The following is a 19,768-nucleotide window of genomic DNA, read 5'->3' as shown; positions in this document are numbered from 1 at the left end:
TAAAGTACGCGGGGATTTCTTTAGTATCGGCTAAATTAATAAAATCTTCCTTATTTAAAATAATATGATTTAATATAATGGTATCGCTATTTACCGATTCTTATTTATTATTCTCTATATTATTTTCTTCTTAGAGCTTAGTTTACTATTAAGAAGAGGGGGGAGTATCTTCGTATTCCACTTCTTCTTTCAGATTAAACTTTTTTTTTATATTTATACTTCGGCTAATATTACCCCTTTATTTAATTTAGTATTTTTATTTAATTTTTAGCGTTTATATTACGCTAAGTTCCGCTTTCGTACTTAATTCCCTCTTAATATCCGATTCTATTTTCGTTCTTAATTCCTTCTTAATATTTGATTCCTTTTTAATAACCGGCTCCTTCTTAATATTCAACTCCTTTTTAATACCCAGTTCCTATTTAATATCCCTTTTTAAAGCTAATAGCTATTTAAGAATATAAAAAAAAGTGGAATTCCCGTTATATAGGGAAACAGCCTACTTTCGCATACGCTTTAACGTTATTATTTTATAAATAGTATTAATGTCGGTAGAATTATTATTATCCCTTATAATAATGGTTTAAACGAGGGTAATTATTATAAATTAGTCTTTTTCGCTTTATTTATAATTTCTATCTCTTTTCTAAGTTTATTAAAATTAATCGGCTTTAATAGTTCTATGTAGAGGTTAACAAATTATATTTTATTATGATTAAAAAAAGGGTCGGTATTAACGAATATAAATTTATTAATATTAATATCCTTAAGAGCCTTCTTACTAAATATATATTATTTGCCGATTTAATAAATGAGATGAAAATAATTGTTAAATAGCTTTTTATTTAAAACATAAGGTTTGGCGTAAATATAAATAACATGCTATAAGGGTTTATTGTTAATAGTAGCCCCTTTTTTACCCTTTTAATATTTAATATATTTTAAATATTAATTAAAAATAATTAGTCGAATATTTTAAAGCGAAATCTTTTGAATTAGGGAAACGGTTTATTAACGGTAAACTACGCTAATTTCTATAATTTTATTAGGAGGAGTATTTCTTATAATTATCTGCACGGAAATAGTAAGGATAATAAATATTCGTTTTTTAATACGATTGGCGTAAAGGACGATGGTAATATTAATTTAAGTAAATGGAAATAGACGGGTAAGGGTACTTATTAGGGAATTTAAATCTATAACGAAAGCGGTTTTTAGTATATTAAGAGGTATTATATTGACGACAAGTGGTTGATTATAATCGGTATATATTAGTTATATTAAATAATTAATTAGAATGTCCGAATAGCGAACGTTAATTTCGGGCTAATATATAGAAAATATTAGAATAGAGGTAAATTACGTAAATACTATAAAATTGTAAAGTTAAATAATAGGTAGTAGGTAAATGTTTTAGTAGGTAATAAAGGATGTAGAAGGGTAGTACCTATTGAGAAGAAATTAGGAAGAGTTGAGTTTAATCGGAAGTAATTAGTTTCTCCCTTAAATATTGAAAACTATTTTAATAGTAAGTATTATAGTATAGTTTAAGAGCTAACCGGAGGTATAAGTATGGCACGCCCTTTGGGATGGGCATTAGGAGTATAAATTAAAGATATTATATTAATTTACGTTTATTATTGATAAATTTAAAAATGATTTGTAAATCTATTATATATGTTAAATTAATTAGGAGTTTTATTAAATTAAGAATTATTTTACGAATTATTTTAAAAACTTCTTTATATTTATAATAATTATATTAAACTTTTATTCGAAAAACATATATAATTATTCGATATAAAGCTTTCTTTAATAATTTAAATTAAAAATTTAATATTTTAGGAGTTTTAAATTAAACTTTTACAAGGATTCTTATAATAATAAATCTTTATAAATTAGATTTATATACCTAATCTTATTAAATTTTAAATATATACTATATAATTAAAAGTTTTATAAATATATATGTTATTTATTTAATTAAAGAAAATCGAATGAACTTAATTAAGGATTCGTAATTCAATTCTATCTTATATATAATTCTAACCTTTATAAAAAGTCTATAAATAATTTAAATTATATTAAACGGTTTAAAATAAAATTGTAGTGTATATAATTTAATTGAGGTAAATAGGGACCTTTATTAATAAGGGAACCGTTTATTCTTTTAATTTCGAAACCCTTTAAAGTTTAAAGTAATTTTTTTATTTTTTTTAATGTGCGGAATTAAAAGAATTATCTTTATAATTCTTGGAAGACGAAAAACGCAACCTTGCAATTATATTATTTATAAAGTAATTAAATAGTTTAAAACATCTATAAGAAGGAAACTTCTTTAAAAGAAAAAGGATTTCATTATAATTAAATATTATTAGTTATATTGTAACTAATTAATTATTTATTTACAATAATTATATATTAAATATCCTTATTAAATAATCGTTAACTGTTCTTTTTAATTTTAAAGATTTAGGTTTTATATTTTTTTATTTACGTTTAATAATATTTCGAATCGATTTATAATATAAATATTTTTATTACCGGAATTTAACATACTTTTAATTTCAATTTTATATAATCCCGTAGAAAAGAAGTATCTAAACATTTATATTAATTATTAAATATAGTTATTTAATTTTATTATAAAATTCCTTAGATTTTTATAAGGTTTAAAATATTTTTAAATTAAAAGTAATTTAAAAACCTAATACTAATAATAATAAAGGTTACCCTCTTTATTAAAACGGTCAAATACATATATTATAAAGAAATTAATAATAATTTTATAAAATATATAATTTTTGAAAGAATGAAACCTTCTAAAGGAAAATTATTTAAATAGCGTTCTATTTCTACTCTTATTATAATTTAGGAATCTAACGGATTTTAATACCTTATTAAATAATTTGATTTAATTATACAGGTTTTAATTTATAATTATTAAATAAAAGTTCTTAAAACTTCTATTATTAATTTAATATTTACAGTTAGTAGGGCTCTAGTTTTTGACTTTTTATTTTCTTTTTATCATTATTATTTTAAATATAATAAATATAAAAGGTTTTATACATTTTATAGTACTCGATAGAGTAAATAAGGCTTTTAAAAATAATTATTTAAACGTATAGAATATTTTTAAACCCTAATTATATAAATATTTTTTAATTTATCATTTAGCGTTTAACGCATTTTAACCTTACGCTTTGCAATCTTAATGTGAACCCAAGCTAAAACCCTCTCCAAATCCTTAACTTTACAACTACAAATAATTTTGGCGGAGAAAGGGACTTTATCTTACTTCTTCTTCTCTTCGGCTTTTTTAAAAGCTAAAAAGAATATTAGTAAATAAATATAATAATTGAAAAAAAAAATATAATATACCCTTACGTAAAGAGTAATTTTTACCCTCGCTTTTATTATAATAATCAATATAAGTACCCTTATTAATAAATTTACCGCCGGAAATATAATCGGCGAAAGGATTATAATTATTAATAATTATATACTTAGTATAAGGGTTTGTATTAATCTTAGCGTTAAAAAAACAACGGGCTAAACTGATAAATTATTCGGGGCGGTCCTACTTTAGAATCGAAATAATTAATTCTCCCTTTATTTAATATCCTTTAAAATTAAAGCAGCGGATAATAATTTATATTCTTTTATTAAATTTAATTACTTTTAATATCAATTAATTAATTTTAATAAGTATTTTTACTTAGTTTATAATTAAAACGGTATAAATTTTGTTAATATTATAATCGAAGAACTTTTTAATAGCGAAGCGAAAACGTTTTTCATTAAGTTGATTACTATCTAATTCCTCTAATACTTTATCGTCGTCTATATTTTACGCAATAGACTTGCTCTTAAAAGTATAGGGCTAGAACTTTATAATAATATCGCTTTCCTCGTTAACGGATATACTTTCTTTTTTTAACGTTAATTTAAAGTAAATATACATTAATCTTATATATAATATACATTTATAAATTAATTTTAATACATCGTAATCGTGAATAGGTAATAGGTTATTATTATAATAAAACTATTTACGTATATTAAAGTATACAAAGAAACGGGGTTATATACAATATAAGATGGATTTAATTACTAAACTAAATCTACGCTAACGCGCCTAGGCGCGTACTTAATGCCTGAAATTAACACAGGCCATTTTCTGACCAAAATTTTTCAATTGAGCGTAGCCAACACTTGGGCCACCGTACTGCTTGGCTCTTCAACCTCACTTCATCCTTCCATCCGATCTTCTTCACTCATCACAACCTCAACATCAAGACCAAGTCACAATCATGTCCAAGTTCAGCCAATACCTAGGCGACCCGCCCGCCATTGACGGCAAGTCAACCATAGACCCCATCGTGAACCATGGCCATCAGGATCTGGTCCAGGCCGTTGCGTTTAACAGCTACGGCGACCGTTGCGCGACCGGATCCGTCGACGGCAAGATTCGCGTCTTCAACAGGCACAAGGACGGCAAGTGGCGCGTTTGCGACAGCTGGAGTGCTCACGGCGGTGAGATTCTAGAGGTAAGTCATTTATTCTAAAAGCGACAGACTCAGACTAACTTCTATCCCAGCTCCAATGGCTCCCCCCAACCATCTACCCCAACCTTCTCGCCTCCCTCGGCATCGAAGGCCGCTTCAAGCTCTGGGCCGAAAACCCTTCCGCCGCTCCAGGCCGGCGCTTCGGCGTCAACCTCACCGGGCACGGCGGTGGCCACGGCGCCAGCACCCTCTCCTCCCGTCGCGACGTCGGCGGGGGCCTCTCTTCTCTTTCCTCGGGCGACAGCAAACCCACGCCGGCCTTCGACTACCGCAACCCCAAATCGCCCATCCGCTCCTTCTCGCTCAAACACAACGACGACACACGACACACCTACCTCGCCCTCTTGTCCGTGGACGGCACCCTGGAAGTGCTCGAGAACGAAACGCCCGAAAACATCACCGAGTTCTCCCGCATCGACCAATTCACCGTCTGCCCAAAACCCTCTCGCGGGGAGGAGGCCTCCTTCCGGGTGCGCTTCGACCCCAACCCGGAGGTGTGCTACACCGCTTTGCGAGCGGGCGTGCCCACGGATGCGTTGGGGTTGGTGGTGGCGGCTATGGATTCGGTCAAGGTCTACAGGACTCGAGACACGGTTAGTGCCAGCTTGGGTGTGGCTACGGCTGCGAGAGAGTTTTATCTCGCTGCGGAGATTAGCGGGAAGGATCCGAATGCGGGGCATAGAGGGCTGGTGAGAGATGTGGCGTGGGCGCCGGGGAATATTAGGGGCTATGATATTGTGGCCACGGCGTGTCAGGATGGCTATGTGAGGGTTTTTGGACTGTCGACGCCGGCGCCGCAGACGCAGACGCAGGGGATGGAAGGAACCAGGGGGTGGGGGGTGGGGGAGATGAGGAGGCATCAGGAGGGGAGGCGAGAAGAAGGTGGTGGTGGGGCTGCGGCTAGAGCTTTGGCGGGCTCGGCGGCGATGGGGCATGGCGGCGGGCAGGATACGCATTTGAAGTCGGGGATTAGAGCTGGACTGGCTGATCAGTCGAGGATGAGTGGGGCCGCGGGAGATAGGATGAGGGCGGGTGGGCAGCAGCAGCCGGGCCAGGTTAGGCATGTGGTTACGGAAGTTGCGAGGCTCGATAGTCATCGGACGCCGGTGTGGAGGGTGGGGTTTGATGATGACGGGCAGATTTTGGGCAGTGTGGGTGATGAGGGTAAGTTGATGTGTTATCGGCAGACGCCGGATGGGTCGTGGGCCAAGAGCGCCGAGTTGGCGATGGTCAAGATGAGGATGGCTGCGCCGTAGGGGTGGCTCTCATCGTAAGGTAGCTATGTGTCCTCCTGATATCCGCTACATGCCTCTGCCGGGCATTGTTTGTTTACTTGTACTCGAATGTCCGGATACTGTGGAGGCGTGGATTGATGGATGCTTCCTTCCTCGGCAAGCAGCTTACGCGGGAGTTGCTTCCAGTCAGTTGAACTGTTGGAGGAAGTGGCCTGGTTAACTCAACTTACCACTACGTTGGGAAGGAATGATCTCAACGGGGGATAAGTGTTAGGACAACTTCCACGGCAACTGAACAGCCAAGTCGGACTTCTGACCTCAACATTCCACCTTATCAGCTTAGGTACTCGACAGAATCATAATCATCACAGCACTTATCATCGAGTCAACTATTAGCTATCACCATGTCAGCTCTGAGCCTCCCCGCTCGAAACCCGAACCGCGATGCAGCATGCCTCCAGCCTCTATCTAACAACAGGTTGAATGCTTCTGAGCGTGTCCTCGGCTCACCCGGCCGCCGACGCCTAAACATCCCCAATACGTTTGCCGGCCTCTAGGAGAAGGACATCAATCGGCAGCAGCCCGGAAATATCGACCCGGACGAATCCCTTGGGGAGTTCGAAAACATACCATTAACCGATACACCCAACACGCCTGTCAAGACCGACAAAACCCCAAAACAAAATGAAGATACACCACGTCGACCAACACCAGCCCGTCTAATCATTGGCGATGGCCTGGTTCCCAGCCATGACTTCAAGCAGACCTCCGAGGAAAGCAAAGCTTCTACCTTCCTTCATCGAATGTTTTCTTTCGAAAGCCCACCCGGTTTACCGGAACTGACACTGATGCCAAACAAGGGTGGAGCGGAAATCAGGACGTCCCTTGATGCGGAATCTATCTTCAACCAATTCTTTCCCGTCCGCAGTACTTCGTCCTCATACCCCTCGGAAGGTGTCAAAAGCCCCGAGCTTACAGTCTCCCCTCCCATGACCTTCGGTCGACGCATCCTCTCGAGCCTGGAAACTTATGGTTTCTCGAACTCCTCGTTTCTGCGAAGCAGTGACGAGTCCGCTGGCTCTAATCAGCGTCATAGACTGAATCCAGTTGCCGTCGAGGGTGCCTTGAGAGATCTCTATCGAGAGCAGGAAGCGGCGAAGAATAATGAAGTCATCGAATGCGGAACGCAGCCCTCAGTGACAGGCGATGACAGAAGTATCAAGATCACCGAACGGGAGTTGACCAAGCCTGAGGTTGAGCACATTGAGAACATTGAGCACAGAAAGATGCCCAGCCTCAATGGCAGCAACCCAGACGAAGTCATCGCCGACATCTCAGCCGTCAATACAGAGTCCATTATCAGCCTAGCCATCGCCGCCCTACACAGGGGTAAAAGCAACAGCTCCACGCTTCCCAGACAGCGTCCACGTTCATCCGGACCCAGCGGTACAGGAGCAACACCCTTCCCCTCGCTTGACCTAGCTCCCCGCGATCGCGCTCCGGTCTCTTCCAAAGCCGCGCTATTGTCAGAAGAAGCGCCCAGCAACTTATCCACGCAATGTCTGCCGCGTGTGTCAACAAACCCTCCGCGTCTTTCAACTGAATCTCCGACCACATTGGAGAAGCGGTACCTCAAACCAAAGTCAAGAGCCGCACTTCCCTTTCCCTTCGGGTCACCCACCAAGAAGAGGAGCGTAGTGGTCGCACCCATTGTCGCTCCTGTCACCGATATATCGAACGTTCCTCTTCTTAACGGTAGTCAAGGGGGCGCTGTCAGGAAGCCATTAGGACCTTATCCCCGCCAACAGTCAAAGAAAAAGAGCTCAATCCTTAGGCTTCTGCGTTACATCTTTCGCAGACCTGTCAAAGCCAAGAAGTGGGTCGTTCGCAAGTTTCGTGCGAAGAGGAAGGCGATCTCGAAGAGGTTCAGGGCCAAGACCAAGGCCAGGAAGGAGAGGAAGAAGATAGTTTTCGAGTCATCTAAGGTTGAGGGTACTACTGTTCCTCCAGTCACCAGTGAGGAAGTTGAATCTGTTATTGTGCCTGTTACCGTTCTGGAGGAACCTGCTGTGGCTACTGTTGCTGCTGTTACGGAGGTCGATGCTGTGAAGGCAGAGCTGGGGGAAGTTGAACGAATTGCCAGTGATGAGCATGTAGCGGTTACTAAACAGGAACTGACAATCAAAGCTGTGGTGGAAAAGAAGATCGGGTCAGATGTGGGAAGTGTCGAAGAGGTGGAGGATGTTACTGCTGAGATTGTTGAGATTCATGTTGTTGATGCTTCTACTTGTGTTGCGTAAGCTCATGGGCTTCCAAAAAGGTGTGTTTTCTTGTTTCTTGACGAGATTATTACTGTCAAATATATTTACCGCGTAGTTGAAGGTTGGTAGGGGGTAGGTAGTTTTAGTACCAACATTATGTATGACGACGGACAGGGATTGTGTATAAGCTACAAATAGCTTCATCAGACACTCATTGGCGATCGATGGCTTGAATTGTTCCACATCCTCGTTTCCTCTCCGTTTTCTTGGTTAAAACAGCCAACGGATGGATGGAAACTGAACCACCCCCCGTTTCTCTTCCAAGTAAGTATGCATCAATACTCGTAACACAACCTCCTCAAACCCGGGAACACGCACGTATGCAACACGAATATGTAACGTCCGTTTCAATTCGTTCGTCTTCGTCCGGACCGGACGCCTCCATCCGAGCCTTTTCTAGTCTAGAGCTTACCTAACACTCACTCCCTGGTTCTGATGCCTTGGGCTGTGGCCCGCCCCTCTTCCACACTTCTACAGCTCTAGGGAGATATGACAAGATGGAATCCCTGACATGCCATGCCACGCACCTGCGCAGGTTTCAAGCATTGACGGACGGCCGACGATCAATGGAATCTGATGGGACAGGAGTAGTCCTGGTTGGTGTCACACAACAGGAAACTAGGGCATTGGAAGAGGAGAGAAGAGGAGAGGAGAATGTGGTTTTGTTCGTGCCGTGCCTTGCATAGGTAGTTGCAATGCCTCGCGAGCCCCAAGTCTTGTAGATAACTTGTACTCTCTCTGCGTTAAAGGCTTGGTTTGGTTCGGGTTGAGTGGGTGTTGAGTGAGTGTTGAGTGAGTGAGGGCAGGGCAGTTGATAGGTACATTCAGAGCTAGCTAGGATGCTATGTAGCCTAACTGGGATGGTCTGTCTGTGTCCGCTAGTATTAGGTTGTTAGGTAGGTTGTTAGGTAACTGATACACTGGAGGGCAACGAACGGTGTGACGAATGACGAGTTCTCGGACGGGGACAGGAACAGGGAATTTAAGGTAGGGAGGGGATAGATATGGTGATGCGTCGCGAATGGAGGAGGGAGGGTTGGAACGTTAGGTAGGAGGGGGAATGAGATATGTATGGGGTTAGGGGGTTAATGTATACGAACGATACTTCTTCTGGTTTGTGAATGAATTCTTGTACGGTTCTAGAGTTGTTGAGACGGGACGGGACGTCTCAGAGCTTTTCGAAAGTGGAACGGAGTTGAAAGAAAATAATGCATAGATGGAATGGGTCTTTAAAGACTTGATATTAGCTGCTTCTTTACATACATAGGAGATTGGCACTGTGGATTTCAAGATCGAAGGCTAGATTGGATTGAACTACCATGACGAAAGATGATCAGATTAGATCAGATCCGTGTCTTGGTTTCGTTATAAAGTTGAGTGGACGGGGTGTGAGGAGGAGAAGGAGGAGGCTTAGCATATCATCAGGTATTGTATTAATAACGCTGGGGAGGCATGTAGTCAAATATATGGCTTGTATAGGTATCTTTGACTGACATGGAGATCCCATCATGCGTATGCGTAGCAAATTGACATGGTCCATATCGAATTGACATGGTCGATATTGAATCGACATGGTCCATACATAGTAGGCGTCGATTTACTACTACATTGAACAGAGTAGCCCCAAGCAAGAAGAACCACAATATCACAACATATACCTAAACCTCTCCTCCCCTCTCCCTCCCCCCCTTCCACCACCACCACCACCACCACCACCAACCAACCCTTCCTCCTCATCTTGCCCAACACCTTCATACCCCGTCTCCTCCTCAAGTTTCCTATTACACCGTGCCAAATACACCCTCAATATCAAAGCCAGCACAGCAACACCCACCATCGCCCCAGCACAAACCCCCATCCCCCTCGCCCAATACGGCCCTTCCCCCTTCGGATACAACCTCGTCCCCACCAGCGGTCCACACTGTCCCACGGCCTGCATCAACGCAAACCCCGCCCCCTTTCCTCCTTCAGTCCGCTGGTTATTTATACTCCACGCAATCGTCAACACCACCACGTTGAAAAACCCGATCGCGGCGGGGTAGACGGCTAGATACCTGACCCAACTCCCTGGCGCCAAACCGAGAGACTGGGAAAGGGCGAGGATGGAATAACCAAGGGCGGAAAGGAGGGCGTGAAAGATGAGAAGGGTGGAGCGGCTGCGGAGGCGGTCGGAAAAGAAGGCGGTTGCTAGGACGATGGCGAAGGAACAGAGGTAGGGAGGGGCGGAGAGCGCTTGGGACATGAGTGGGGTGTGGTTCATTTGGGTGAGGATGGTGGGCAAAAAAACGGGGAGGGAGGAGTAGGAGAGGTTGGTGAGGAAGAAAATCGCGGAGGTGAGCCATGCAACGGGGGAGAGGAGGGTTGTTAGGATGTCGGTGGTTTTGAGGCCCGAACCCGAAGAAGAATGAGGGGAGAAAGGATGGGGGGAGGAGGAACGGAGACGGAGAGCGGCGACTTTCTTTTCGCGACGGGTGAGGTAGGAAGCCGTTTGCGGGGAGTCGGGGATGATGTGCCAGGCGAGAACGGCGACCATGACGGAGGGGAAGCCTTCTATCAGAAAAAGGAGACGCCAGGGGCGGATGGGGGAGGCTTCGCCTAGTTTGAGGATGGCCCAGGCTAGGAAGGAGGCGAAGCTGGTTGCTAGGGGGGCGGCTGTTGGAACAAACTCACTCAAGTTAGTATGCTGAGGTTTTTGGGAAGGGCAGTGAGTGAGTGTGGTTACTAGGTACGAACCGGAAATAAAAATGGCCGTCCTAAGAGCCAGCTCATGCCGCTTGTAAAAGAAGGACAAGTAAAACGGCACTCCAGTGAAGGCCGCCTCGCCGATGCCCAGCATTGTGCGCAAAAAGATGAGCATGGGGTAGTTAACTGCGACAGCTTGAAGCGATGCCGTCAAGCCCCAGGAGAGAACGATGACTGAGACGTAAATATGGGCGGGTATGAGTCGCCAAAGAATCGACATCCACTCAAAGCAGATGTAAGCGATGTAGAAGGCTGTCAAGGCCCAATCATACCAATCATCCTTGGGAGGAGTGGACTGGAGGTCTTCGTCCATGCCGGCTATGCGGGCATTTCCGATATCTATGGGTGTAAGTGGTAAGCATTGCGATCAAGGGGGTAATATTGGAAAACAACAATGGTTTACGGAAGTAAACAAACCACAAGGCCAGAAGACAACTCAGTCAGGGACGCCGCTGAAAGCCATAGAAAGAAAGACAGAAAAACAGAAGCAATACTCACTAGACCGATCCAAAAAGCTCAACATATAAAGCAGCGCCACGAAAAGCACCAATTTGCGATCAAACTTCTTCACCACCGCTCTCTCCTCATCTGGCGTGTATCGTAGCTGGAAACTTTTACCGCTTGCCGCCGTGCTGACACTTACTCCTCTTTGCCTTCTCCGCTTGCCGCTACTGTCGAGCGCATCGAGCCCATCAGCGTCATCCAGTTCTGGGAACTTGCTATTTCCCCTCCTCCTTCTGTTCCCCTTCTTGCGCTTTCTCTTGGGCTTCTTTTTGGTCGAAGCTAACTCATACGCTTCTTCCTCCCCGACAGCGCTGAAGAAGACTTCCCGGTGTAGTTCGGTTGATATTCGGCGGTCTTCTTCTGAGTCTGTGGTTTCCGAGTCCGAGTCCGTGTCTAACTCCCCTAAGTCGGAGTCCGTCGTCGACATGTGACCGTAGTCTTTTGAGTTGGATGATGAAGACTGCGAGAATCGCTGTTGTCGTCCACCACTGTCATTGTCCTCCTTTCCTTCACCGTTTCCACTGCCGTTTCCGTGACCACCTCGATGACCGTTTCGACTTTCTCCCTCCGGGCTTCCATCACTTCCTGTTCTTATTCCTCTTCCATCCCCAGACCGAATCCCACGTGCCCGTTCCTGCCCATCTTGTCCATCAACTACTACCGTGCTCCTTTGTTCTCCTACCGAGTCATCCCGAAAGGCGGCCAACGTCATTGTCCTCTGCTTCCACACTTCTTTCCTTTTCGCTTCCAAAACTTCGATAAGTCGGCTGTGCTTCGGTGTTTACCGTGTGGTAGGTTGGTTCTCTTTGTCCTTGCCAAAAAAATTGATGGTCTCCTGCGGACGCCCCCTTTTCTCCTTTCTTTGTGCTTGGTTGGTTGACTCCTATCCTTGTCCCAGGTTCTGCGTTGTTGTCCTTTGTTGGATACCTCAAATGGGATGAAGAAGAAATGCCGATTTGGTATCGGTTCGGTGCGGTTCGGGTGATCCAGTACTTCGGTGCCGATGTTGATTGATATGTATGTGGGTGGGTGTGTTGTTGAAGTTGGGACAAGTGACGTCGTCAAACAGGCTTCAGTTCCTTCACATGCACAGTCGGTGTGCGTTAGGTGTGTCGGGTTAGGCGTAGCGCTAAGTCGGTAACGGGTATGCTAATGCACCCCAGAAATTGCCCCGACAAGCTTGAATCGGGGCAAGATGCATTGCAATGTGATGTGATGCCAGGCGTCGCGTCTATGAATCTGGATCTCAAACCGCGGCTGTTGACTTGAGATGAACCTCGAAAAGACATCCGTCCGCAGTTCCCGTAACGTTCCCGTTCGTCCCGTCTGATCTTCACGAGTTTCATCCGAGGTCTGGTTTAATGAAAATAGGAGCGAGATGAACACCGCCCGGCGAGTAATGAGTTTAGTGGTTCCCCCGCCAGCTGTCCAACTATTATTATGGCAGCCAATGGCGAAGAAGAGATCGGCGGGAACGTGTCTACCTCCGCAGCTCCCCTGAACCTCCATCACTAGGGCATTGATCAGGAAACTGGCTGGCCTCTGACTGGAATGGAGTTCATCCATTCGTTCTCCTCAGATGAGGTGAAACGGGATGAGGAGTGTGTGAACCCACCCGGGAGGAGCCGACCACGAGGGAATGCCCCTGTTTCCCCCCCTCTGCTTGGTATGAGCGCATTGTCTTGGAATAGTAAAAATGCAAATTGCGTTTGAATCAATCATTTCTATTGACGTTGCACCGATCAAGGAAATTTGTGTCTGTGTTATCTACAGCCAACGATAGAAAAAGGACCTAGGAAATCTCGTTGAATGCCCAAAACTAAGGTGTACGTGAAATATGTAAATATGTAGCTAGAACAACCATCACACATCACCTTTTTAAATTGTCCCCATCGGCCATAACCTCTTCATCTCCATCTCCTCAAGTCCACAAAGATTACCCAACTTCGCTGCTTTCGCTCCCCCTTTGCTGCTTCTCCACCTCTCCCCAAATCTGAGCGCGAAAAGCTAAAATGGCTGGCTGGGCTGGGTTTGGGCATCGAGCGAAAATAGTCCTCTGTCGTAACTCCTCTCCCTCTCCCTCTTGGACTGATCGCCGTCATGCCGCCCACCCATCTCGAATCAGGGAGCCGACTTTCCTCGAACCATGTACTATAGGATGGAAAAAAGGTAATTAAACGTTAAAAAGAACCTGGGTTACCAGAATCGCCGCCAAGCAAAAAGTGCAGCTGCGATCCTTTATTGTGGTGCCAGGCTTTTGAATTTCAGACGGCATGGCCATACAAAACCAAGTCCGCCGATTGAAGGTATAAAAAAGATGGTTGACATGTAAAATGGGGAAAAAGCACAAAAAACGTTTGGCATCAAAAGGCGGCCCCGAAGAAATCGTCTATACATGTTGCGTTTTTTCCTCCTCTTTTTTTATTTGTTTCCCGCCTCCATCTTCCCGGGACATTGACATCGCCAAAAAGTCTCAAATGTCGCGGTCCTTATCGCATCAAACAAAAACCTCCTCCCCATGGGTATCGAAGCGTAAATGGTCGGTGTCAGTCGTCGAGATGGGGAAAGAAATCACAAGAACTATGTCGCCGTCACACATTCGTCATTTAGTTCCACCCGAGGGAGTTTTCCGCGGCAACCGGGGCCGAGATGTAGGCGGTCCGAGAAGAGAGACCCATCCCGCTCCTTCCGCTGCCATGGCTGTCCCGTCCACCAGGCGCACCGGCGCCGGCCGCCGCCGCGCCGCCAGCCACTCCTCCATAGCCGGTGAAATCCCTACTAAGGAGAGCACCGCCCATTAGAGCCGGGCTGCCCCCGCCCATCTGCTGCATGTCCGACGGGCTTCCGCTGATGGAGCTCGCCCGTCTGTGCGCCTGCTTCTTCCTCTTGTACCTCCTGGCAATCACGAACATGGCCGCGCCATACGCAGCAGCGACGGCAACAGCACCGCCCACAATACCCGCCGTGGTTCCCCGCTGCTGAGAGGTCTGGTTGCCGTTATTGTTGTTCGTAAACGGATCCGCGTTGCCGTTGTTACCGGCGTTGGATGGGTTACTTCCACTGTCGCCGCCTGAGCCTTCGCCACTGAGGGTCGAGCCAAGGATGATGTCGATGGCAGGATTGATCTGCATTGTCAAATTGTAAACCAGCGGGGTAGGGTTGTTGTAAAGCGGAGAGCTGGCGAGTTTAACATCCAGTCGAAGGCTCTCAACATACGCCTGCGGGTATGATACGACAGCAAGAGTGGTCCAGTAACCCAGGGTGTTCACCGTGTTCATGGGCATCAGCTTCGTGACTCTTACTCTGTGGGACTCAATGGACGAAGCAAACGCCAGCGCCTCAGGGAGAAGACGGAAGATCTGCGCCGCAGCGTTGTTATTCTTGGCCACGAATGGGTAGTTGAATCCATAGTTGAAACCGATCTGGATGAAAACGTTGTCGTCCGGCTTGGGAGCAGTCGTGTCATCAGGGGCGATCGCCTTGGGGAGGTCGGTGGGAAGAGCAGTCGCTGTAGTTTGTTGCACGAAGGTCTCGCTCTGGGTCTGCGAAGGAGGAGGCTGGTCCACCAAAATCGTGGTTGGGTTATTATAGCCAGGCGGCATGTTAGACACGGTGGCTGTGGGAGTATATTGCGTAACCGGTGGACCGATGGTCGTCGTGGTCGTCGCAGGCGGGGGAATCAAAACCTGAGTGGTGGTAACAGGTTCCAAGGAGGAAACAGGTACCGAACTCTCAGATGAAGCGCTCGTTACGATGACTGGAACAATGGTTGAGGAATTGGCTGCTACTGTGGTGCTGTTAATCAAAGTGACTGGGGGCAAAAATGTCGTCGTGTCAGGCAGAGATGTGACAGGGATCGAAGAGTTTCCAGGAATAACAGGTACCGAGGACTCCGGGATTCCGGTTGTTGTTGGGCCCGATTCAACGGCACTGGTCGAGGTAATAGTTGAGTTTCCAACCGGGATGGAGACGATACCCGAAGACGTGATGGGATGCTCAGGCTCGCTGGTAGTCAGCGAGGCGGAAGCCGTGATAACGCCCGATCCAGAGCCGCTAGCATAAGGTTCGGTCGCCGAGGGAATCGTGACACTATCCGACGTAGTAACGGGAGCCGTGGGTTCGGTTGCTGTTCCATTGCCCGTAGGAATAAGTATGCTTGCCACCACGGATTCGAAACTGCTAGCGAAAGACTCAATTGGGTTGGTTGACGCACTGGAGGTCTCGCTGACGACGCCTGTAGGGGCCAGAAGAATTCCGGAGCTGCTCGAGCTGGTAATCATGGGATCCTCTGTCGCAATGATCTCGGACGCTGTGGCAGTTCCGATGGTAGAGTTGGCCGCAGGGGCGGTCTCGGAAACGAGCGCAGGGGCGGTCGAGTTTGCTACATCGGCCGCAGAAGTCGAGGTCGTCCGGATCGAAGGAAGGATGATGATAGGCGGGAACAAACCCGTGGAAGCGCTTCCATCGGTGGCTGTCTCGGTGCTTACGGTCTCGACGGTGGAAGCCTCGGCCGTGGAAGTAGGCTCAGCGGTGGTGGTCGGAGGAGCAAGAACCTGCAAAGAGCTAGACGAGTCGGGACTAGTCGTGTTAGAAATGACTCCCGACGAGACGGCAGGTAAAGCGCTGGACGAAGTCAAGGAGCCAGATGCATCAGTCGACGCGGCCGGTGAGCTGGCAACATCGGTAGCAGAAGCCGAGAAGCTAGCGACGTCGGTAGCAGAGATGGCCGAGCTGGTGGTGTTGGCGACAGAGCCAGGCGAGGTAGCGCTGTCAGTAGCAGAAGCCGAAGAGCTGGCACTATCGGTGGCAGGGTTAGATGAGCTAGCAGTCTCTGCGACAGAGCTGGACGAGCTACCAGCGTCGGTGGCAGAGATGGCCGAGCTGGTGGTGTTGACAACTTTCACAGAGCCAGGCAAGGTAGCGCTGTCAGTAGCAGAAGCCGAAGAGCTGGTACTATCGGTGGCAGGGTTAGATGAGCTAGCAGTCTCTGCGACAGAGCTGGACGAGCTACCAGCGTCGGTGGCAGAGCCTGAAGAGCTGGTAGCATTGGCGCCGGAGCTGGGCAAGATGGTGTTGTCGCTAGCGGAATCCGAAGCCGAAGAGCTGGCACTGTCGGTGGCAATGATAGGCGAGCCAGTACTGTCCGTAGTAGAGCCAGAGGAGCTACCCTCGGTAGTAGAGCCAGATGAGCTGCTCTCCGTAGTAGAGCCAGGGCTGCTTCCCGTAGTAGATCCAGTTGAGTCGGTTGAGCTGTTGTCAGTAGCAGGGCTAGAGGAATCAAGGAATTTAGTGGCACCCTGGCTAGTAGAGTCAGATGAGCCGGCAGTGCTATCGGCGGAACTGGAAGAGTCGGTGTCGACAGCGGGGGCAGAGGGAACGGCCGTGCTGCCGGTCGACAAGTTGACTGTCGTGGGCTGGGAAGGCGAAACGTAAATGGTGCTCGCAATCACCACCGTCGTGACCCGAGACTTGTCCGACTCGGATTCCGACTGCGAGTCGTCGCTCGAGGTGAAGAGGCGAGAGGAAGTCGACTTGACAAAGGGAATGTCCGACAAGCTTTCGCTCTGGTCGTTGCTGGTCGTTTCCCTCTTGGTCGTCTGCGACAAGGTGTCGGACGAGGTGTCGATGGTGGAAAGAGGGGCATCGTTGGATGTTATCGTGGCGTTGGCATACTGGCGCTTGACATGTTTGGGGAAGTAGAACTTGGGCTTGGGGTGCTCCACATGCTCGCCGGCCACATACGAGGCCGCTAATAGGGCGGCCGCAACAACAGATACTGTCCGCATCGTTCTGGTCCTAGTCCGTGTTGATCATGCACTGGTGATGCTGAGGTGATGTTGGTATAAGAGAATGGAAGGCGTCAACTGGCACTCGGGGTGTGGTGTGTGAATCTACACCGAAGGGTCGTCAGCGCCGCAACAAGGCGACAGCGACAGCAACGGCAAGGAGGGATTCACTTGTCAGGAGATAGTCGTAACGAGTGAACTTGACAAATAAGCCAAATGAGGGTAATCTGGAGATAGAAGCAGCAGTCAGCGAAATCGTGTATCCATGGTTTGGATCCAAGCGTATTGGTGATCCCCGCGATCAGCTGTGGAACGTGATGAGTTGTGGCCTGGTTCAAGGCAAGGGGATCGCGGGAGCGCTGATCGTTGCGTCTAGCCCTTCCACCACTGCCCTCACTTTCCAGCGAGGTCCCGTCCCCGGCCAAGTCCCTAGATGCCCAAGTCGCGTTTTTTTCATCCTGCTTCTCGCACCGGTTCCCACGCGCTCCCCGTAGCCGCCTTTTTCCCTGCCGAGTGTCGTCGCTAACGAGTAGGAGACCACCAGGCACCAACCAGCCCTTCCTCTCCAAACCAAATCCACACTCACATTCAAGGTAAATTGGGGGAAATCTCGATTATCGGTCCCCTGTTGATTTGTTGTTGGTTTTCAAAATGAGTGGCTCGACGAAGAAATTCGTCTATGGGTTGCAGGTACAAGGAGTCCTGTCCGTCAGAGGCGGCGTCGAGGTCGGAGTCGGATTCGTGTGCACGAGTTCATGACAAGACGGGCATCGGAAAACGGAAGAGAAGTCGAACCAAGGCAAGGCGCGTCGACCTATCGGGTGTCTTGTTGGTCCGGGTTGCTGGTGTCGCTGGTCGCGGAATCACAAATCAACTGGCGGCGGCGGCGAGGTTGAACGGCAGACGAGTCGTGGGGAGGCTTTGCAAGAGGACGACGTCGCCGAAGGGGGAGGTGCCGAAAAACAACCAAGTTGCAAATTTGGTCGGCGGAGCAGAAGAAAAGGATGAAAGGAGTGGAGGGAGAGAAAGGGTAAGGTAGGTGAGAGTGAGAGTAAGAGTGAGTAACCTGGGGGGAAGAACTGAACGAATGAGTGGAAGGCGCCCAAAGACGGTCAAAGGGTTCTCAACACGGTAGAAAGAGAAGGGAACGAGAGATTGGAAGAAACGAGTGGCAGGACAGCAGCAGGACCTGACGGACTGTGAGACGGTGGTCGGGTGGGTGGTGGTGGTGGTCGACGATGGGACTCTGTCCAGGGTGACTGTGAAGCCAGAATGGAATTGGAAGGAGAGAGGAGCAGGGACGGGAGCACTGCGACTGGAAGAGAACGGAGTGGGCCCGCTGGCTGGGGGCGAAGCGAAGCGCTGCTGCTGCGTTCAGGTTGCAAGGGTACCTTGGTACCAGGTTTCCATCTTGGCTGCGTGGGAGCGATATTACCTCGAGCCGGGGGTGGGAAATGGGGAAGGGGGACAAATCCGACAAAAGAGGGGACCGTTTAAACATCCAAGGGGATCTGGGGTCCGCCAGGTCCGCTAGCCAACGGGGTACCCGCCAGCCCCAGCAGGCGCGGGAGGGGACTTGCACCCTAACATGAAACGGAGCGCATTGTTGGTCGGTGATGTTCCTTGATTGCATGCTCCGCTCCGTCTGTCAATTGACTGATGATGAGCACCTCAGTGACACCCTTGCTGACAACTCCCGCGCCGTTCAGCGACTTCAGACACGCCTACCACGAGCCAGGTGGGCTTCCAATAATATCATGGTGGCTTGCGATAGTGCACGCTATTTCTTCCCGACGTGAAAAGAAAGGCCGTCTGTGCTCTGGGCTCGGGATGAATAAGCTAAGTTGGTTTGATTTGATTCTGCATTGACCTTGCCTATCTCCGGCCCTCATTGACGCGGTAGACATGCATGCCAAAGTTCTCACCCGAAAAGGGCACAGAAAAGGGGGAAGCAATAGAACTGAAAGCTCCGCGTCGGGCGGGCGTTCGTGTTGGATGAGGGTAACATTGGGATACTTGGGAACAAGTTTTCCTCATCTTTCCCCTCTTCCATCTGTGCCCGCCGTGGAGAGATGGAAGCAGTGAGTGCAGACTGGGGCGGGCCCACGGTTCCTTCCTTCCATGCATCGCGCGCAAGTTCGCAACTGCACACAAGCAACAACGGAAGCACTGCTCCCGGCGGCAACTTGAATTCCTAAAGATGAACGGCTTGGCACCCATGAAATCTGTTCTCTGTACCACCCACTCGGTCGCACAAGTGGCTTGTTCTGGCTGTTTGACTGCGAAGCTGAAATGTGCAAAAATGTACACGATACTTTTTTGGTGGAGCCTAGACTGGCCGGCTTGTCTGGTTGGCTGCTGCCCGGCGTGTATCAATTGAATTTCGAATGAATTTGATGCCGCTAGTCGCTGCTGCTTAGCCTGCTTGTCCCGTCCCCTCCACTTCCACCACCGTGCCTTGCGTGCTTACCTCTACGGTCCCTTGCCGCTTGGTGGGCTGAGTGGGTCCAGTCCTCGCTGTTCCTGACGAAAGACGATCGGCGATTGGCTTGTTTAACCTTCACCCCTAGTCTCCCCACCTCTGCAAGGGGAAGCGACAAGGGGAGAGG

General features: G+C 47.4%; 3 protein-coding genes across 3 annotated transcripts; 1 reads left to right on the top strand and 2 right to left on the bottom strand.

Annotated features, from left to right (window-relative positions):
• Nucleotides 1-4,316: 4,316 nt before the first annotated feature.
• Nucleotides 4,317-8,106, top strand: B0H65DRAFT_434859 (WD40-repeat-containing domain protein; the record flags this gene model as incomplete). Its single annotated transcript, XM_062825159.1, has 4 exons — nt 4,317-4,553; nt 4,604-5,739; nt 6,301; nt 6,424-8,106. The coding sequence occupies 4 exons, from the start codon at nt 4,317-4,319 to the stop codon at nt 8,104-8,106; spliced, it is 3,057 nt and encodes a 1,018-aa protein (XP_062677773.1).
• Nucleotides 8,107-9,772: 1,666 nt separating this feature from the next.
• On the bottom strand, nt 9,773-12,085 carry B0H65DRAFT_434139 (major facilitator superfamily domain-containing protein; the record flags this gene model as incomplete). The annotated part of the gene is made up of 3 exons (XM_062825115.1): nt 9,773-10,779; nt 10,861-11,208; nt 11,368-12,085. The coding sequence occupies 3 exons, from the start codon at nt 12,083-12,085 to the stop codon at nt 9,773-9,775; spliced, it is 2,073 nt and encodes a 690-aa protein (XP_062677772.1).
• A 1,894-nt stretch (nt 12,086-13,979) lies between these two features.
• On the bottom strand, nt 13,980-17,412 carry B0H65DRAFT_434324 (uncharacterized protein; the record flags this gene model as incomplete). The annotated part of the gene is made up of 3 exons (XM_062825125.1): nt 13,980-14,795; nt 15,759-17,149; nt 17,331-17,412. Coding segments are annotated over 3 exons (2,289 nt in total), but the record flags the coding sequence as incomplete, so codon positions are not given.
• Nucleotides 17,413-19,768: the final 2,356 nt, after the last annotated feature.

This window comes from Neurospora tetraspora (genome assembly GCF_033439725.1).
Source record: "Neurospora tetraspora strain CBS 560.94 chromosome Unknown B0H65scaffold_8, whole genome shotgun sequence".
NCBI lineage: Eukaryota > Fungi > Ascomycota > Sordariomycetes > Sordariales > Sordariaceae > Neurospora > Neurospora tetraspora.
This window is presented reverse-complemented; position numbering and strand designations above follow the sequence as displayed.